The sequence below is a fragment of the Penicillium concentricum genome (genome assembly GCF_028827145.1).
Source record: "Penicillium concentricum strain IBT 3081 chromosome Unknown utg000002l_segment0_segment0, whole genome shotgun sequence".
Lineage (NCBI taxonomy): Eukaryota > Fungi > Ascomycota > Eurotiomycetes > Eurotiales > Aspergillaceae > Penicillium > Penicillium concentricum.
The window spans coordinates 5,663,973-5,681,218 of NW_026622755.1; the positions used below are offsets into that span (position 1 = coordinate 5,663,973).

The window sequence follows — 17,246 nt, forward strand, 5'->3', positions numbered from 1 at the left end:
ATGGTGGCACTACCTTCTCTGTCTCCCATCAAGTCCCTATTCCTCCGATAAGCCCTGGCACTCTTCTCTTCGTTCCCAACTCTTTTGACCTGCATATGTACCCTTGACCAGAGCAAAGGGCATTCATTTCCAGACATCCGAAGAATGTCCGCAGCTCTGATCTCTATTTTTAATCGCGCCTGTAGATGTCCCTTTTCCCCATTTCTTCTCCTTCACCTTTCATCTTTTCTATTTTTGGATATTTAATTCTGGCGAAGGCACGCCAATCTCGGCGACTGGCCCACGGCTCTCCGGGTACCCATACTTCGTTCACACACAGCATATCATATATATACCCTTGGGTTGGGCGGAGCAACAAAAACATTGAATCTTGTGGCACCTAGAGCAAGATACTGAAATCGGATTGTATTTTATATTTGCAGTTTGATTATATCAATTGGAATGATGTTTTTTCTCTGCAGACTGTTTGATCTTGGTATTTTGTTGGAGTGGCACATGGCATAGGACAACTCAGCCGAGTTGCCATTGGAGTAAGTATGCAGTATTCCCTAGTTGTGTCTGGCCAAGGGACACTGCGCTGTTGTCTCTGCCGCTGGCAGAGTGAGGCCCCGGTAGGCAAGCCTGCTCTGGCCGGCATGGGACCAACTCTCAAGCACTTGAATATACGGCTCAATCGCCATGCCCGGCGCATCCAGAGCGACCAAGATCAAAGTATAATCCATCCAAGAGAACCCAGGGCCAATGAAAGCTCGCGCAACGCTCGTGTGCGTGTGAACATAGAATCGGAACTCATCAACCGCAGATCCTCACTTCTTCTTTCTCTTCTTCGCACGCTCAGCCAAAAGCTCATCAAGATAACTCGTCGCCTTCTTCCTGCCCTTGGCGCGAGCGGGAGCCTGTTGAGATGGCACACCCTCGCCTTCCTCACCACCTTTATCTCCGGCCTCAGCAGCCGCAGCTGCAGGATGCACACCACGACTCGCCCCAGCCCCACCCTTCCTCTTATTCTTCTGTCTAGCAAGCATAGCCGACCGACCATCCTCTTCATCATATTCCTCCTCGACCTCGGCTTTCGCCGTGCTAGCTGAGGCAGATGCAGCCGCGGCCGCCTTCTGCTCGGCAGCAGCCTTCATAACGCGATCGTAGTTCTTGCCGAGGAGTTGTTTGCGCAGTTTATCATTTGAGTCCAGCTCTGTGCGGTTCCAGCTTCCGTCTGCTGCTTTCTGGGGGAGGGGGGCTCCGACGCCGAGGCTGTGAATCCGGGGTTGAGGTTAGTTGGTGCATTTGTAGGGTATTTTGTGGAATCGAGGGATGGTGGTAAGGGATATGCGTGGACTGCAGGTGGAAGGCTGGAGCAACACTTACGTCTCTGGCACTGCGGTGAATATTTCATCTTCTTCTCGTTGGAGCTCTTCGTCGGTCTTGGGGTTTGCTAGCTCTTCTGTTGTTTGCTGCGGTAGCCATGAGGCTACGAGCCGTTGGCTTCGGGATAGGGCGACATTGGCCCGGTTGAGAATTACGTCGGACTCGCTTTTAGATAGCGACATGTTGGTTTTTTTGTGCTCAATGTCGAGTTATTGGCAGATCCGAGTCGGTCTTTGCGGTTGGGATCTGCGGTGCCTTTTTTTTTGCCGATATGGTGGAGGCGGTGAGTGGTGATGTATAAATTGATGCAGAGTGGCTATGTTGTGTAAGTTGGACCCATTGAGAGATGTTTCAATGTTGATTAATACAGACTAAGATATATACCTCTGTAGACAAACCGCCTTATGCTATCTATACGTCGATTCTCTTGAATTTTCGAAGTTCAGATGAACTATGTTGTGCATGGATGGGACCGATTGGGATAAGAACAGGAAGGAACAATGCCATACGAGTGCTAGATAAACAAGATATTAGCGAAAGAAACATAAGATCATGTAAATAGATGACGAGAGCTAACTTATACTGGGATGAGTATGGAATATAATTGTGCAATTAGATAGTATCTATCAGATCGAAACGTTTCGGGCACTCTTCCGCTAATATACCTTGTCATAATAATTTGATTGCTTGCTTAATTCCAGTACTATAACGAGACGCTGAAGCATATCCGAGGCATCTCCTCTTTCTGTGTGCTCCCACCAGAAATCCAAATTGTATGAGCTCCAATCTGATATCAATATCCATCACTGCGGGGCCTTCATGCATAAAACCGGTACAAAATCGTAGCCTCAGCACTTCGGTGGTGCTATCAGATATCATTGGGGATGAATTCTCGGCTTTAGTTTAATCATCAGCTTTGGCTTGTCCCATAGCACAAAGCATTCTTGATCCATCCAGTCTTGTTCAGGCTGGTCCAATTTCATATCGAAGTTGAAGATCATGCGAGCAAGAATTAGACGCATTTCGACATATGCCAGACTAAGGAAATATATATGAGTAAACAGCGAGTAATAATTACAAGTTGAGAACTTACTTGCGCCCAATGCAGTTCCTGGGACCAAAACTGAACGGTTGCATTGCAGTCTTACTATCATTTGCAAAGCGAGGGTCGTCCAAATGACGCTCTGGGATGAATTGCTCTGGATCGGTAAAGTTGGTAGGGGAGTGACTGGTAGCTAGATGGGAGACGGAAACAACTGTCTATAAACCTGTAAGCGGTACTGTACGGCTTTGCAAGCAGGTTTGTACTTACACCTCCTGGCACCCAGTTTCCAGCAATCATATCACCTTGGGCATCAACAACGCGAGGTAATCCAACTGCGACGGGAGGATACACTCGGAGAGTCTCAGTGAGGACGGCCAGGCAATACTCCAGTTTATTACATGAATCCAAGCTGATCTCTTTCTCTGTAGTAAATGTTGATCTGATCTCATCTTGGAGCTTTGCCATCACGCGTGGGTTTCTCAGCAGCAGATACGTCACTCCAGAAAGCAATGTCGCAGTGGTCTCCGAGCCGGCGACGATCAAGGTACTACCATTGCTGATCATTTCTGGGATGCTGAAGCCTTTCTCTGTGTTTTGATGCTTCAAGATGTTGGCGAAGAAATCAGGTCTTTCATTTGACTTGGTTATCCGACCATGGACCTTTTCCTTGGTTAAGGCTAGGTGTGTATTTCTCTGCGAGGCAATATGCTTAGGAATGATGTATGGGAGGATGTATTTTGATCCTGGAAGGCGCCGAGACACATTTGTATAGGCGGCATACTTGAGCGAGCTGAAGATGATGGATACCCATTGGTGGTACTTTGAGTTTTTGAGACAGTCAAATGGCTCCCCGAAAGCCAGGTCTCCAATAATATCAAAGGTTGTGAAGTTGTACCAGGCCACCATGTCAACGGCCTTTGTTCCACCCTCGATATTCTCATGTAGGCGTTGCATCAAAAGATCAACATAGCCCTTGATTATAGGTTCTTGACCACGCAGTGAGCTATCGGAGAATGCGTGTGACAGCAAGCGTCGAAAGCGGGAGTGGTCGGCATCATTGGAGACGATGATTCCAGGAGCTTCTCCAGCGCTTGGTGCGTAGAATCGATAATCTTTGGACTTTTGGCCATGGCCGATACGTGTGCCATATATTGCCTTCCAGGCTGCGCCGTCTATGAAAGAAAGCTCATCGGGGGCAATGCGAACTACATCACCATACTGTTGATGTAGTAATTTTGTCTTTTGTGGGAACTGGCCACTCAGGATCATGCGGATATAAGGTAGACGTGTGGCTGCCATGGACTTTGGTCCTGGATATTTGGCCAGAGGGTGAAAGTAGACATTATAGACTAGGAGACCGATGAGATAAAGTGGGACCTATTTAGAAGTAGGTCCTTAGTTAGTCAAATTCCATTGAATCAACCCAGCAGAGCAAGTTTGCACTTACCAACGTCAAGCCCAGCTTTAGAAAGGTGAGAGTTATATCTGAGAAGGCTTGCATGCTTGAAAGCGCTGAAAGGCTAGGAATAACCGCCGTGATTAGTGCTATCATACACAATATCCGAAGATATTCAGTCTCACCATCCACGATGTTGCGAGGATACTTATACTCCTCCTGCTCCTCCTCCTCCTCCTCCCCGGTCACTCGCACTTGTGTGACATCCAAAATAATACCCCGAAATCTGTTCATTATGATTTATGAATTGAGACCCCGTGCTCTGCACGGCAGTTATTCCGGTTTAACAAGGGGATTCAGGCGTCCGTGCATGATCTCGCAGCCTAGTTCTGACCAAAATAGATACTGAGAGAGTCTTGACATTGAGACAAGAAGCATTTTGTTCCCATTTAAAAAAAGTGCGACTCAATCTTCACATAGATCCTTATAAGGCATAGTACAGATATTTTGAACAAGAATCAAGTGCTGAAATATCGTACACTCCATACGTCATTGAACAAGCTAATTCCAAGCTACTGCATGTAGTCTGTACGTTGTACATAACGCTGACAGGCTATACATATAGGGGATTGGTAATGGGACCGGATTGGTAATGGGACCCCCCGGGGGGGGGGTCCCATTACTAATCCCCTACATATACATACCTAGCCAGTTATGCAGATAGTAAAATATGAATCCAGCACAGGAAATACACTACTATCTGACTTTATGTAACCGCATGAAAGTTCTGTTTACTTGATCTAAAGAGCCACAGCCTACGATGTCCATATCAAACGATCGCCGTACCTTACAAAACCTGCTAATTGTTCATATCTTCTCAACTGTATTCAAGTTTATTGTTCTCATAATATAAATATGTGTGTCCTCTGCGTCTATGTGGTAATACAATGTGCCTTTCCTAGTGCTCTGGGCCAGTGGGAGGCAACCGCGGATCGTTTGCATGAAGAATATCTTGCAGTGTTTTCTGAATCGTTCCGAAGAAATGATCACTAGTCTCAATATATAGAACTCATCTGTTTAGAAGTCGAAGCTTGCCTGCTCCTAGCAGGGGAGTGCCTTCAAAGGCAGTGCGAAGCGCCTACAGGAAAACGGGACCCTGTGTATTTGAACCATGCTCTTGACAACTTCATTTTCTGTGCTTTCCACAGCTCGCAGTTTTATTCTCACCTACGAATCCAAATGAATGTTGCCCCCTCCTGTTATACCTTGTTCCCCAATAGGTAGGCGGCCAGTGGGTTGAGCTCGGTATTTTGTTCCGTAGCATGAGGCGTGCTTGCTCTGACCGATTTGAAGTTGTATGATATAACTTTTGTCTCTAAAACTATCTGGAACGCTTTTGGTAATCTCCCCGGATTTGAATTTGACGGCAGAATAGCCAACGGTTTTCACAGCCAGGTTCGAGGAAAGACATTGCAGCAAGAGGGCTTTGGTAAGAGCCTCATTACTGGAATTGGTATACAAACTGCTGCAACTAAATTAAGAGCCCTCATTGCCGCAGAAACTGTCTATTGGGATGATTTGGGCTGTTTTCAATCTCCTGATAATTTGCTGAATTGCCAGATTCTCTGTGCGGTTTTTCTTGACAACTGAGTCAAGCAGAGATAGACGGTTCGTCGAATAATGAGCACTTATTGTTGGCCGGTGTCCTTTGAGGCTAGACTGATTGCCAGAAATGATAGGACCTAGTGACCATATCTTGCGGGTGGACCGAAGTGACATGGTAGAGCTGATTGTGTGTATTTTTTGTGAGAATTGTGGTAAGCTCGACTGGACCAGTCCCCAGAGTAAAGCAGGCTTCATTTTGAGCAAATAAGCACGCCTTTTTTATGTTCCAGAGGTAGATGTAGGCACTTGTTCCTGTTGCTATTATATAAAATTGGTGGTTGGCGGCCAGAATGATCGATTAAACAAAGTAAAGAACCCTTAAATCTGGCCTCAGCACGAACTAAGATACGTCAAAATACTAATCCTTGAGGATCATAAACTAAGCAGTTCCTAATGGTATCTTCTTGAACAGAATATAAAAACGTCATGGCATCATTTGAAGGTCTTATGTACAGTCTATCTCTATGATGCGCTCTAGACATAGGATCCCCAATCTGTTCTAATGTAGTATAACACAGGGTATAAAAATCAACAAGAAAAAATCTGCCCAATGAGCTCACACTGTAGCATCCTTTTGATGTTTCGCTCGCAACCTTTTCTCCGTTTTCATGAACTCCCGGATACCAACAGGGACATTCGCAAATAGGTCATTGTCCTGACTCGGCGGAGTCCAATTTGCTTCGCTGCCACCGCCATCATCATCCATGCTTCCACTGGCTGAGCGGACTTCCGCTCGAGGCGCCGTACGCATATCCTTCGTTCCCTTCTCAGGCCCACCTTTGGCTTTAGCAGTTGCAATCCTGGCTGCCCAGTCTTCCATCTCATCCCGGAAGTCATCCCAGACACAGTGTACACATCCACTCATGCAGCAATTGTCCGGTTCCTCGGGTTGAGGAGGAATGGGGACTCCGTTGATAGTCTTCCACGTTGACTCCGGAGGAGCTTCTCCAGGATTATAGCGCGAGGTTCGACCTGGACCAGCGAGAGGGGTACCAAATACGATCGCCATTTTTTCTTGGGGTGATTGCGGTGCGACGGGAGATGCCGGCGTCGGTTTGGCTTCGGGCCGAACGGGTGTCGGGCGCGATGTCGATGCACCACCGTATGGTGAGCTCGATTTTAAAATCAATGAATAGTATCCCGACAAAGGGTGGGCTTGAGTAGAGTCCACAATTTCTTCCAGGGAAGCTGGAGTATTATAAACATCGGGTTGGTCGGATTGGCCATGTCCATTCATGCGCCGGGGGGTCGGAACCAGCACATATTGTCGAAATGGAGCAAATGAAGGAAATGTTCTGCCAGGGAAAGAGCGAAGTTGAGATACAGACCTCCGCAGCGAGTATCTTGTACCCGCCGAGAGACACTCCATGGTGTGAGTTGGAGAAAACAAGGACATTTGTGCACGAGGGGAGATTAAGTCATAGTACAAACACTGCAAACAGTGGACTTGTTTATCTTCCCGTCATCTGCGCCTCCGGGCAAGACGAGGAACCCCACGCGACAATGGATTCCCCGGCGAAAAAACGGAAAACTAGTGAGACTACAGGAATTCTTGTGGCACCAGAACTTCCTCAAAATGATCTCCATCGGTCGAGACGACCATCCTTTCAGTCTCCAACAAGAGCCAGTCTCGCACGATCACATCCCGATGTATTAGAGCGCGCAATCAGCAGATCTCCTGCCCGACGACCAGTAAGCAAAGACAGTGGGCAACAAGATCCTCGGAAATTTGGATTGCGCGATCGCAAAGCGCTCCGACCCTCGCTCAATGCCTCTGAAAGTCCCCTCACTCGACCTCGAGGCTCTGAAGCGCCCGAAAGTTCCCCCAACAGGCGCTCAAGTGGCGTCCAAGCGTTCTCAAAGCCCCCGCGCAGGATTTCAAGGAGGATTCTCCCAGGAGACTTGGTGTTTGGATCCCCAATGCCACAGCCAAAAAACCCCGAATCGAATACCCCCGAGCGTCAATTGGCATTGGAATTGGGCAGCGCCACAAGAGAAGCAGATATGGATATACGCCCGGACTCTAGTTTCATGGATGAAGACATCCTCGAGCCCGATCTTCCTCCCACGCCAACACAACTAGGTTTGGAGAAGGCCCCGGATCGACCTAGGGGAATGTTGAGTAGCAGCCCTAGTAGGCGACAGGAGAAAAGAGCGAAACAACGAACTGCCAATGCATCACACGAAAGCCCATTGAAGGCAGTAAACTTTCAATCGCCTCCACCGGAATACTTGGAGACATTTTCAAACCTAGGTGCAGTTTCAGCGGCTGTTCGCGAGAAACGCAATTCGCGCGAGAAGAACGCGGCGGATCTACGACGGCTGAGAAAGGAAGTTGAAGAACTGGAAACATGGGCAAAGAAAATCGAGTCCAATCCTGACCTGAAAGGCGACAACAAAGGACTCGACAACTTTCTGTGGGTTCTACAAGTAACTTTGGCGTGAACACTGCTGACAATCTCTAGGTCTTTACTCACATCGGAAGAGGCGAATCGTACGAGTCTCCCAGTGCCCAAGACAGCTCCCAAATCCATATCATCTCTCCTCGCCACTTTACTCCCGTTCTCTGCCAACATCCCTCGCCCAAAACGTGAATTATCATCACTGCCAACAAATCCATTTGCCCTGCAAGACGCCTCTCAATCACTGCCATACCTAACAGCCTTTGCACCCTTAACCCTCAATACCCGCACAACTCGGTCGTCACGTAGGGAGGGGCTGTCAGAAACGCACACACTGACATTTTCTCCCCCATCTCCATTCCCAGCCAGTTTATACAATGTGACTGTTGTCTACGAGACAAACCCCGAGACCCAGTCTCTGACCTCCCTGTCAGTGCCTACTGGCAGCGACAGCAAGAAAAGAAAAGTCCCTGAAGCTCTCCGCCGATGGATTGATACCCGCTTAGAGAACCCTCTCTTAAAACTCGATGTGGCAACTCTATGCTGGGGAATCAACCGGTACTGGGAATCTTCAATAACTCGCGCTCGTTTATGGGCACAAATCGACGATAAATATGGCCCTCGGGCCTCACAGGGTAGAAAGGATACTCCCTTGGAAACCAAGCATGGCGTTATCACACTTTCTGAACTGCGACGATTGGTCCCACATTGGAATCGGAATGCCATGGTCATCAAACCTAAATCTTCTGAGTCCAGTCCCCGAGTGCTTTTATCAAATACTTTGGTGTTGGATGAATGGAGCGGAGAGCCTCAGCTGCGGCCTGAGATTAGCGTGTCGATCCCTGGGGTAGATAAGAAAATCGATCAGGAGACAAAGAAGCTTTTCCATGCGTTGCTACATGAGGATGGCGCTTTGGGTACGCGAGGTGTGGAGGGTAGTATCCATGTTGATGCGGTGGTAAGGGCGACTGAAGGTGCTCTTGGTGCTTTGTTTGGTGGTCTTTGAATTTTTTTTGGTATTCCGGTGCGATTGTCAGTAGACATTGCAGCGGTGATTTAGCGTAGTTACCTGAAGATACCCGAGCAGAGCTCAGACTGCAAGTTTTAGTGTATTCCTCCAATGGAGTCTTGCTTTAAATATAACCTTTTTATGTCTTCATAAACGAGGTGGTTGGTAGCTGTGTAATTATAGTCATTGTGTTGCCATGTGTTCATATACATAAGATACATGCAAAATGCTACCATTCCCATGTAACTAAGACAACTTTTATCCATGGCAAAGCTACAAAGTATATAACGAAATACGCTACAATAATCTTTCAATGTTGTCCTCGCTGGATGCCAAGATACAGGACCTGGACTGCCAGCTGAACAGCCACAAAAAGTATTAGATGTACAGACAGAAAGCCAAGATTGAGAGAATTGGGCGGTTTTGAATTTCGAGAGATCTTCCGAGTTCTTTCTTTTAGAGACAAAAAGGAGTAAAAGTTGGGGAGGGAGAGAGGGAATCAAGGAAGAGGCGCAACGCCATGCCACAGTACACTAATCCCCGATTCGAAAACCGACCCGATCATCATCATCAGCACGAGGAGGGAATTAACACATTTATTTCTTGGCATTGGCCTCATCATCAGCCTTGGTCTTGGCACGCTTCTCGCGCATACCCTTGTAGCGGGCCTCAGCGCGGGCGTCACGGAGACGACGGTAAGCAGCCTCCTCACCCTTGGGGAGCGAGTCGCGCTTGACCTCGGTGACGGCCTCAGCAGCGGTGGGGTTGGTGATGGGGAAGGTGGCCTCGACACGGGTGGCGATGCCGTCACGCTTGCCCTCAGCGACGGTGGCCTTGACGGCCTTGACTTCCTCAGCGGAGGAGTCGAGCTTCTTGAACTGACCGCTCTTGCGGGGGAAGAGGATCAGGCGAGCCTTGTAGTCCTGGAGACGGGCGACATTGGCAACCAGGGACTCCTTGGAGTAGTTGGTGCGGCGGTGGTCAACGGAGATACCGACGGTGGGAGCAAGCTTCTTGGGGATACCAGCTTCCTATAGAGCGCAAGAAAAGAGTTCGAGTCAGTAAGTTGTTTCTCCATAGTGCCTCCACTTTTCGATGCGGCTCAATTTACCTTCAGCTCAGCGAGGGTGAAACCACGACCGGCACGGACACGGCGGTTGTACTTGATGGTAGGGCATCGGACAACGGGACGCAGCTTGTCAACCGGACGGGGAGCAACAGCAGCCGCCTTAGCGATGCGGGCCTCACGACGACGGTGCTTCCGGCCGGGCTGTGCGATTCATGTTAGTCGACCAAATTCATATCCTGCGAAGAAAATTTTTCCTCGATTCCAAGTTGCTTGCGATATCGTTCGGAATAGAAAAATTTCTCTGGTCGGGGGAGGTTGGAAAGTCGTACCTGGTCGAAGTGCACACGGACACGACGCTGCCAGTCCTTGTGGAAGTCTAATCAAGAATTCGTTAATCACTGTTCCTTCACGTCTGATTTGCTCCACGTCTTTCTGTCGGTTTGAAACGACCACATAGAGGTATAGAGCGACGGGTCACTCACGGTTCTTCTGAATCTGGTTGTTGTGCTTGATCGCCTATATATCCCACACACAATCGGTCAGTCATTTCGTTCTTTTCGAGGCGTATTTCGATCCGTTGATTTCTCTCAATCGCACAAGTCGAATCCTTCATTGTATCTTCCAAGCAGGGATAGGGAACGCACCATGGTGACGGATGGGGATCGAGCCGGGTGGTGGTCGTCGAGGGTTGCTGGTCAAATCCTCCTTCACGGCAGAAAATGAAGTTCCCATTTTTCGTGTGGCCGCCCGCTGACTGGCACACCGCCTCGCTTAGCGAGCCCTAACCAAGCCGGATTCGGTAATCTGCCAGAGTTATTTTTTATTTTTTATTCTTTTATTTTATGCTGTCTACTATGATATCAACCCTTGGAATTGATATTCAAATGCTTGAAAAAATTTGATGGATTCCATTGGTCCTATACATTTCATATATTGCTTTCTTGTAATTCGTTGAACACTCTATTCCTATTGTACATGCTCTTGTACCATCCCAATTTCATATCCCAAAATCCCATAGCTGCATAGCCTGTTGGCTTCATTCCACTGTTCAAGCCCGCGAGGGCTAATTGGCGCACAACAGACAGCCATGATTTCCATACCGAAAAGCCAATTTAATAACGCCACATGTGAAGGGCCATGGATCACGGTCGCATGGCCTCATACAAAACATCCCCAAAAAGTCCCAAAAAAAAATCAGTCGCTAGTTTGAAAACACCATATTTGGCATGTCTTCATCATTCGTGAGGTTCCCATAATCGTAACAAGCAAAGCAACGTTAGGTCATGAATCATATCAAAGTTGGCGGCACGAGGTCTTCGTGTAGCACGGGATATGGACTCAAGCATTGATGCCCAGGCCAATACCATTCGTAGTTCTGGACTTCTTCACGGCGGCAACGTTCGCATCACTGGCTGCCTTGCGCTTGCCAGCACGAGATCGCTCCACACCGGGTTTCTGCACCTGGCCAAACAACTTTGTCTGAAGCAATGTGCTGCTCTTTGGGACAGTGGAGCGCATGTGGTGCGGGGAGCCCAGAGACTCTTCTGCGGCCTCCGAGGCTGAGAGGGATACGGTGCTGTCGGTATCATAGTGGTCCTCTCTTGGATGCCCAATTGGTGTGAGGTACTGGCTCTTCGAGTGGTTCGGGGTGACGGGGACGGAGGTTGCAGAGTGGGCACCATAAGCGTGCGTTTGATTGGTGAGTTTATCGGCGTAGAGAAGAGCGGCAAGACCGTCTGCGTGTTCACCATGGCAGATATTGTGTATATCATTCTGAGTGCCCGGCGACATACTGCCGTAATTGAAGATCTGAGAAAAGTGCTTGCGGTTGTCACCAATGCGGCGCTTGAGCATGAGGTTCTGCTCCTCAAGGTCCATAGACCGACTAGTAGCTTCATCGATGGCGCGCTTCGCCTTTCGAAGTCTTCGGTCTAGAACGGCATTGAGTTCTTCTAGTTCCTGCGAGCGCTGAACAGCCGAGAGATAATCGGAGTTCAGGGCCGACTGGGGTTGCTTGGGCGTGGTGGGTTCCGCGGGGCGCGAGCGACTGCGGTACTCGGCGCTCTGGATAATCTCAACTTCACGCTTGGCGAGCTGATGCTCCACCTCGGCACGCTTGACGGCTTCATTGCTAGCGAAAGAGACCAAGCTGTTCTGCAGTTTGAAGTGCAGCGCAGACATGCGCGAATCTCGGGCCACGGCTAAAAGGTCCTTAGCAATAGTGCGCAGTTGGGTCTCGCTGGCGTTGTCGATTTCCTCCACGGTGGGCAGGTTCTCGGAGGCGCCGTAGGCATCGCACAACGACTTGTCCATATCGGTTGGTTTCACGAACGCAGGGCTCAAGGAGCGCGAGTGTGAGCGAGAACGCAGCGGGGCCCCTGGGATCTGAGATGAGGGTGGAGGCGTCATATCTGATGACGACAACGGCGGGGGTGAAAGGAACTTCTTATCCGACTGAGACGATGGACGCTTTGCCATATCACTCAGCTCTGGCGACGGGGACAAAGTGGCCCGGCGGAGTGGGGTTGAAGGCACGATCTCTGCAGGTGCTCCCAGGGAGCTTTGTGAGGCGTTTTGGGACATGATGGATGTGTAGTTATATAGTGGATATAATATATCACTTGATAATACCACGAGGGTTTAGCCGTGGGGAAACGGGTCCTCGCACTAATTTTCTTATCAGCATCTTTATCGTAGAACAGACGATTAAAAAGCAAAAGAATTACATACCGGAGACTGATATCAGGTTTTAGGCTCGCACAGATGCTCCAGGTATGTTGCCTCAGAAACCAAGAGAATCAGGAGCAAGGGCTAGGAATTTCAAGCTAAGAAGACAATGACGAGAAATTGGAGGATGAAAGAAAGGAGAATAATGGAGTTTAACGAGACCTTAAGAAGAGAGTTACTTCCGGCTTGCGTTATTGGGAGGGGCTGGGAGGCTGGGAACGGGGAAGTCCCAAGGTACCCGCTTTGGGTTAGTCTATGTCCCAGCCCCGGTCAATTATCTAAGAATATGAACCAATCAGAGGTGATTATATAGTCCAGCTAAACCTATCTTAGTTAGTCTGGCGATCACGGGACGCTCAGGGCAAGTAAACACCCGCGACCGGGCAAGCGCTGGGGGGTTGGGCAGGCAACCGATAAGCATCTCAGATGTACGGGAGTATATGATGTATGATATCATAGAGATATTTTGATGCTAGGGATCTATTCCATAATATTGGAAGAAACATTGAAATAAAGGAAACTATTGTCTTTGAATCTATGAAAATTGACTGAAATTGCCTATGTTCAGCACTAGAGAGAGACACCACATATCTAGCATTTCAGATCAATTAAGCAGGGCTTCTATTATGTACGTAAAGATGACCTGCAAGATGCCTCTTATTTACTACCCGAAGTAGTTCAAGCTACCAGCCTTCTGCGGCGGCAACAGTAAAAACCAAGTCTTTGAAATTTCTATTGATATCTTTCGGCTTTAACATAATACAAGTATAAAGTATATCAAATAGATACTGAGTATCAGAAGAACATTAGGCCCAAAATGAAACTATCTACTCCTGGTAACATTTTTTGTAGACTCCCAGGTCAGTATACCGGCATATGCTCCTATCCTATATGTCCTTTCTGATTCCTGCCGGTGTAGTGATTGGCCTGGGCTCTACCCAGAGAAGATATTTTGAGATCACTCCTATGAGTTGCGCTGAATATCTGTTTGTGATGTGACAGTGCTCTTTGATGTATATATCCGACGGAAGAGGCTAACTATGGGCCAGACAACCATCAAATTAGAATAAACTGATGGACTTCCTATTAAATATTAGTTAAAGATAGACTTAGATATTACAACATAGGATAATGCAAGATTTGTTTTATATCTACTTGATACAAAATATTTCATGGATCGGACTAAATCGATCGATGCCTGAGGCGACGATCGCGGGATTGTGAGACCTTAGAAATGTAAACAATCCGATTCCGAGACATTTCTAGACCTCTGGTTCTTCATTCTTTTGCGCCAAAGACCACGATTTTGACAGGGCTAAAACTGCCACTGCAACTTTTCCCCGCCCTCCACATTCTTTGTACCGCTCCCTATCATTGGGCATGAGCGTCCAAATTTCTTGACGTGCGACTTTCTCCCTGACCGAAGACCAACATCGATAACCGGAAGGCCAATATGGAAGGACAGCCCAAGACATCGACACGCCCTGCGAGTGGTATACCACGTCCTGCAAGTGGCATCCCACGACTTACCTCAAGATTGCCTTTACCCACGACCACCGCATCAAAATCGATCAAACCATCACCTTCCCGAGACAGACTGCGAGCGGATCCTGGTCTGGACGAAAAGAGGTTGCGAAGACCATCTTACAACACGCTCGTTAAAAAACCGTCCTCGCGGCATTTATCCCCGCCTAAGCCGCAGGATGATCCTATTTCGGCACCTAAGCAAGACGATATCCAGGACAGGGAAAACAACACACATATTCTAGAGGAGGGGAGCTCGACTGCTGGGGATGATGATACTGCATCAATCGCATCGGCCCAAGAAGCACGCGGTCGCCGTGGAATACGCCCATCTTTGTCTGAGCGTACACTCGAGACACTAGCGCAAATTCCATCATCACCGGCTTCGGTGAGAAGGCAGTCCAGCTTTTTCAATGGCGGCAGCCCGGTACGATCTCCATCTCGCGCCCCGTCCAATGTGTCCAATGTTTCGAGATCGCCATCGAGGACATCATCTTGTGCACCGCCTAGCAACGAACTATATGTACAGCCTGTCTCGAAGCTGCGTCTTCCCTCGAAGGCTCGTATATCGACTGCTGGATCTCTTTCCCCAGTCCGCGGCTCGGAGGGCAGCGTGAGTCCATCAAGATTGAAGCGGCCGTCACCTAAACACAGTGTTGCACCAGGAGACGGTGTTCACACGGACATGAGTTCGCCGCTCAAGAAAACTATACCCGAAAGACCGATTGGGAACAAGGATACATCGAAACCCTCCCTTATCCGCCCGCTTAGCAAGGCCCCCACAAAGCCTGCCAAGTCAAACATGGGTCCCCCAGAAAGACCCCTCCAAGTGAAGAAGACAAGAAAACCCCAAACAGAGCAGATGTCTACCCTACGCTCTCCCTCGACGGGTTCAAGATATGTGTCTGCCTCTTCCAACATGCCTGATGACCTGTCTCCGGAGCAACAGGCAGAACTTGAAGCAAGAAAGGTCTCCAAGTCGTCCAGTACGCTACGTGAAACTATAGCAAAGGCAAAGGCTGCTCGCAAAGCGATGGCGGCCGGAGATAAAAAGGAAAGCCTCCAAAAACAAGTCTACCAGGCCCCGCCCATCGATGCACCTCTCGATTCGTGGGCTGGCGGCGACGACGACGATCCTTTCAGCCAACTACCCAACGGATCCAACTCTTTGGTGATGCGGAAGCGCATACAGACAGCACGTGCCACCGGCCAGTTGAACATCGCAGCGTTTTCTTTAAGGGAGATTCCAAAAGAAGTGCTGACGATGTACGACTATGACCCAGAGAACTCCGCGAACTGGTTCGAAAATGTTGATCTTGTCAAGTTTAATGCCGCGGACAATGAGCTGGAACAGATCTCAGATGCCACCTTCCCCGATATCAACCCCGAGGAGTTTGATCCTGATAGCGATGATCGAGGACTTCAATTTGGGGGCCTTGAAACATTGGATCTCCATGGGAATATACTCAAATCACTTCCGATGGGTCTTCGACGTCTTCAAAACTTACGCACTCTCAACCTGTCGAATAATTCTTTGGACATGAGCAATATCGAAATAATCACGGAGATAAAGTCTCTGACAGATCTGAAACTTGCGAATAATCAACTGCAAGGGGAACTGACTGCTGTTATTGGTCGTCTCCCTAACTTGGAGTTTTTGGATCTGCGTGGCAATGCTCTCACCAAGCTCCCAGATGAGCTCGTTGGATTGAGTTCTCTGAGAACATTGGATGTCAGTGAGAACAAATTCACTTCTTTGCCGTTTGAGGTCCTCAGCAAACTTCCCCTGAAAACGCTCAATGCGCAGAAAAACAGGCTGGAAGGGACTTTAATACCGGCAACAGTGAACAAGTTGGAGAAGTTGCAGTCCCTGAATATCGCCAATAATGCCGTGGTGGTCTTCTCAGCTGATGATGCGCTTGAACTTCCTGATTTACATACTCTCTTGATCGGCGTGAATCGCATAACGCATCTCCCATGCATGACTTCTTGGCAGTCATTATTAACATTGTCTGCTGAGGAAAACAAAATCGCAGAGCTTCCGCAAGGGTTTGTGGAGCTCAAGAGCCTCAAGAAGGCTGATTTCACAGGAAACGACCTCAAGCACTTGGATGAGAAGATTGGATTAATGGAAAACCTTGCCTCTCTCCGGGTTTCCAATAACCCACTTCGTGAGCGCAGGCTGCTGAGCATGGACACCGATGATATCAAACGAGACTTGCGGAGCCGCTGTGAGCCTGATCCCCAGGACACAGATGACGAGGGCTCCGTGGCCACGCAATTCACTTTAGCGCCTGAGAACCCTGCGCTCGATGGCAGCTGGCAGATTAAATCCGGTGGGACTCTTGACAAGTCTTATGCCGAATTGACCGACCTTAAGGTGGAACAGCTGGAGATGATTCCATTGCTAGACATTCGATGTCTCTATCTGCAGCATAATGAGTTGAGCTGCTTCCCAGCCCCCGCGATTGGAATGCTCGCACAATGTCTGGTTGAGCTTGATCTCTCACACAACCCCTTTAGTGGCGCTGACTTCTTGTCTTCCCGGCTTGAGTTGCCAAAGCTTCAGTCACTGACTTTGAACGCTGCCGGCTTGACGTCATGGGAGCCTTTCTTGTCCAACCTGATAGCCCCATCTTTGACCTTCTTGGATGTATCGCACAATCGTTTGAAGGGACCACTCCCCCATCTGAGACAGACCTACCCAGAGCTCAAGACCCTTGCAGCTTCTGACAACCAGATCGCTAGCCTGGACTTCGAAGCCGTACAAGGGCTGCAAGTCTTGGAGCTAAGTAACAATGACCTTGATTCGCTTCCTCCAAAGATTGGCCTGCTGGCTGCTGGACGCTCTCCTCAGAACTGGGGCAATGGATCGGCCTTGAGACGTTTTGAGGTGGCTGGTAATCGATTCCGAGTACCTCGCTGGCAAGTAGTTGCCAAAGGAACCGATGCGATCTTGGAATTCTTACGAGAGCGGATTCCAATTGGCGATCTTCCTGAATGGGAGCGGGAACATGAAGCTCCCGAGGAAGAGTTCTAAGACA

The 17,246-nt window shown here is 48.8% G+C and overlaps 7 protein-coding genes across 7 annotated transcripts; 2 read left to right on the forward strand and 5 right to left on the reverse strand.

The window, feature by feature from the left end:
• Positions 1 to 806: 806 nt before the first annotated feature.
• N7517_005823 (DUF3245 domain-containing protein) lies at positions 807 to 1,547 on the reverse strand (the record flags this gene model as incomplete). Its single annotated transcript, XM_056723553.1, has 2 exons — positions 807 to 1,251; positions 1,366 to 1,547. 2 exons carry the CDS (start codon positions 1,545 to 1,547, stop codon positions 807 to 809), a joined length of 627 nt encoding a protein of 208 aa, XP_056579803.1.
• Positions 1,548 to 2,240: 693 nt separating this feature from the next.
• Positions 2,241 to 4,100, reverse strand: N7517_005824 (cytochrome P450; the record flags this gene model as incomplete). The annotated part of the gene is made up of 4 exons (XM_056723554.1): positions 2,241 to 2,403; positions 2,459 to 2,625; positions 2,678 to 3,787; positions 3,858 to 4,100. 4 exons carry the CDS (start codon positions 4,098 to 4,100, stop codon positions 2,241 to 2,243), a joined length of 1,683 nt encoding a protein of 560 aa, XP_056579804.1.
• A 1,927-nt stretch (positions 4,101 to 6,027) lies between these two features.
• Positions 6,028 to 6,840, reverse strand: N7517_005825 (oxidoreductase-like domain-containing protein; the record flags this gene model as incomplete). The annotated part of the gene is made up of 1 exon (XM_056723555.1): positions 6,028 to 6,840. One exon carries the CDS (start codon positions 6,838 to 6,840, stop codon positions 6,028 to 6,030), a length of 813 nt encoding a protein of 270 aa, XP_056579805.1.
• A 134-nt stretch (positions 6,841 to 6,974) lies between these two features.
• Positions 6,975 to 8,879, forward strand: N7517_005826 (uncharacterized protein; the record flags this gene model as incomplete). The annotated part of the gene is made up of 2 exons (XM_056723556.1): positions 6,975 to 7,888; positions 7,937 to 8,879. The coding sequence occupies 2 exons, from the start codon at positions 6,975 to 6,977 to the stop codon at positions 8,877 to 8,879; spliced, it is 1,857 nt and encodes a 618-aa protein (XP_056579806.1).
• Positions 8,880 to 9,478: 599 nt separating this feature from the next.
• N7517_005827 (60S ribosomal protein eL13) lies at positions 9,479 to 10,598 on the reverse strand (the record flags this gene model as incomplete). Its single annotated transcript, XM_056723557.1, has 5 exons — positions 9,479 to 9,913; positions 9,994 to 10,152; positions 10,281 to 10,327; positions 10,434 to 10,467; positions 10,596 to 10,598. 5 exons carry the CDS (start codon positions 10,596 to 10,598, stop codon positions 9,479 to 9,481), a joined length of 678 nt encoding a protein of 225 aa, XP_056579807.1.
• A 691-nt stretch (positions 10,599 to 11,289) lies between these two features.
• N7517_005828 (uncharacterized protein) lies at positions 11,290 to 12,534 on the reverse strand (the record flags this gene model as incomplete). Its single annotated transcript, XM_056723558.1, has 1 exon — positions 11,290 to 12,534. One exon carries the CDS (start codon positions 12,532 to 12,534, stop codon positions 11,290 to 11,292), a length of 1,245 nt encoding a protein of 414 aa, XP_056579808.1.
• Positions 12,535 to 14,131: 1,597 nt separating this feature from the next.
• On the forward strand, positions 14,132 to 17,242 carry N7517_005829 (uncharacterized protein; the record flags this gene model as incomplete). Its single annotated transcript, XM_056723559.1, has 1 exon — positions 14,132 to 17,242. One exon carries the CDS (start codon positions 14,132 to 14,134, stop codon positions 17,240 to 17,242), a length of 3,111 nt encoding a protein of 1,036 aa, XP_056579809.1.
• Positions 17,243 to 17,246: the final 4 nt, after the last annotated feature.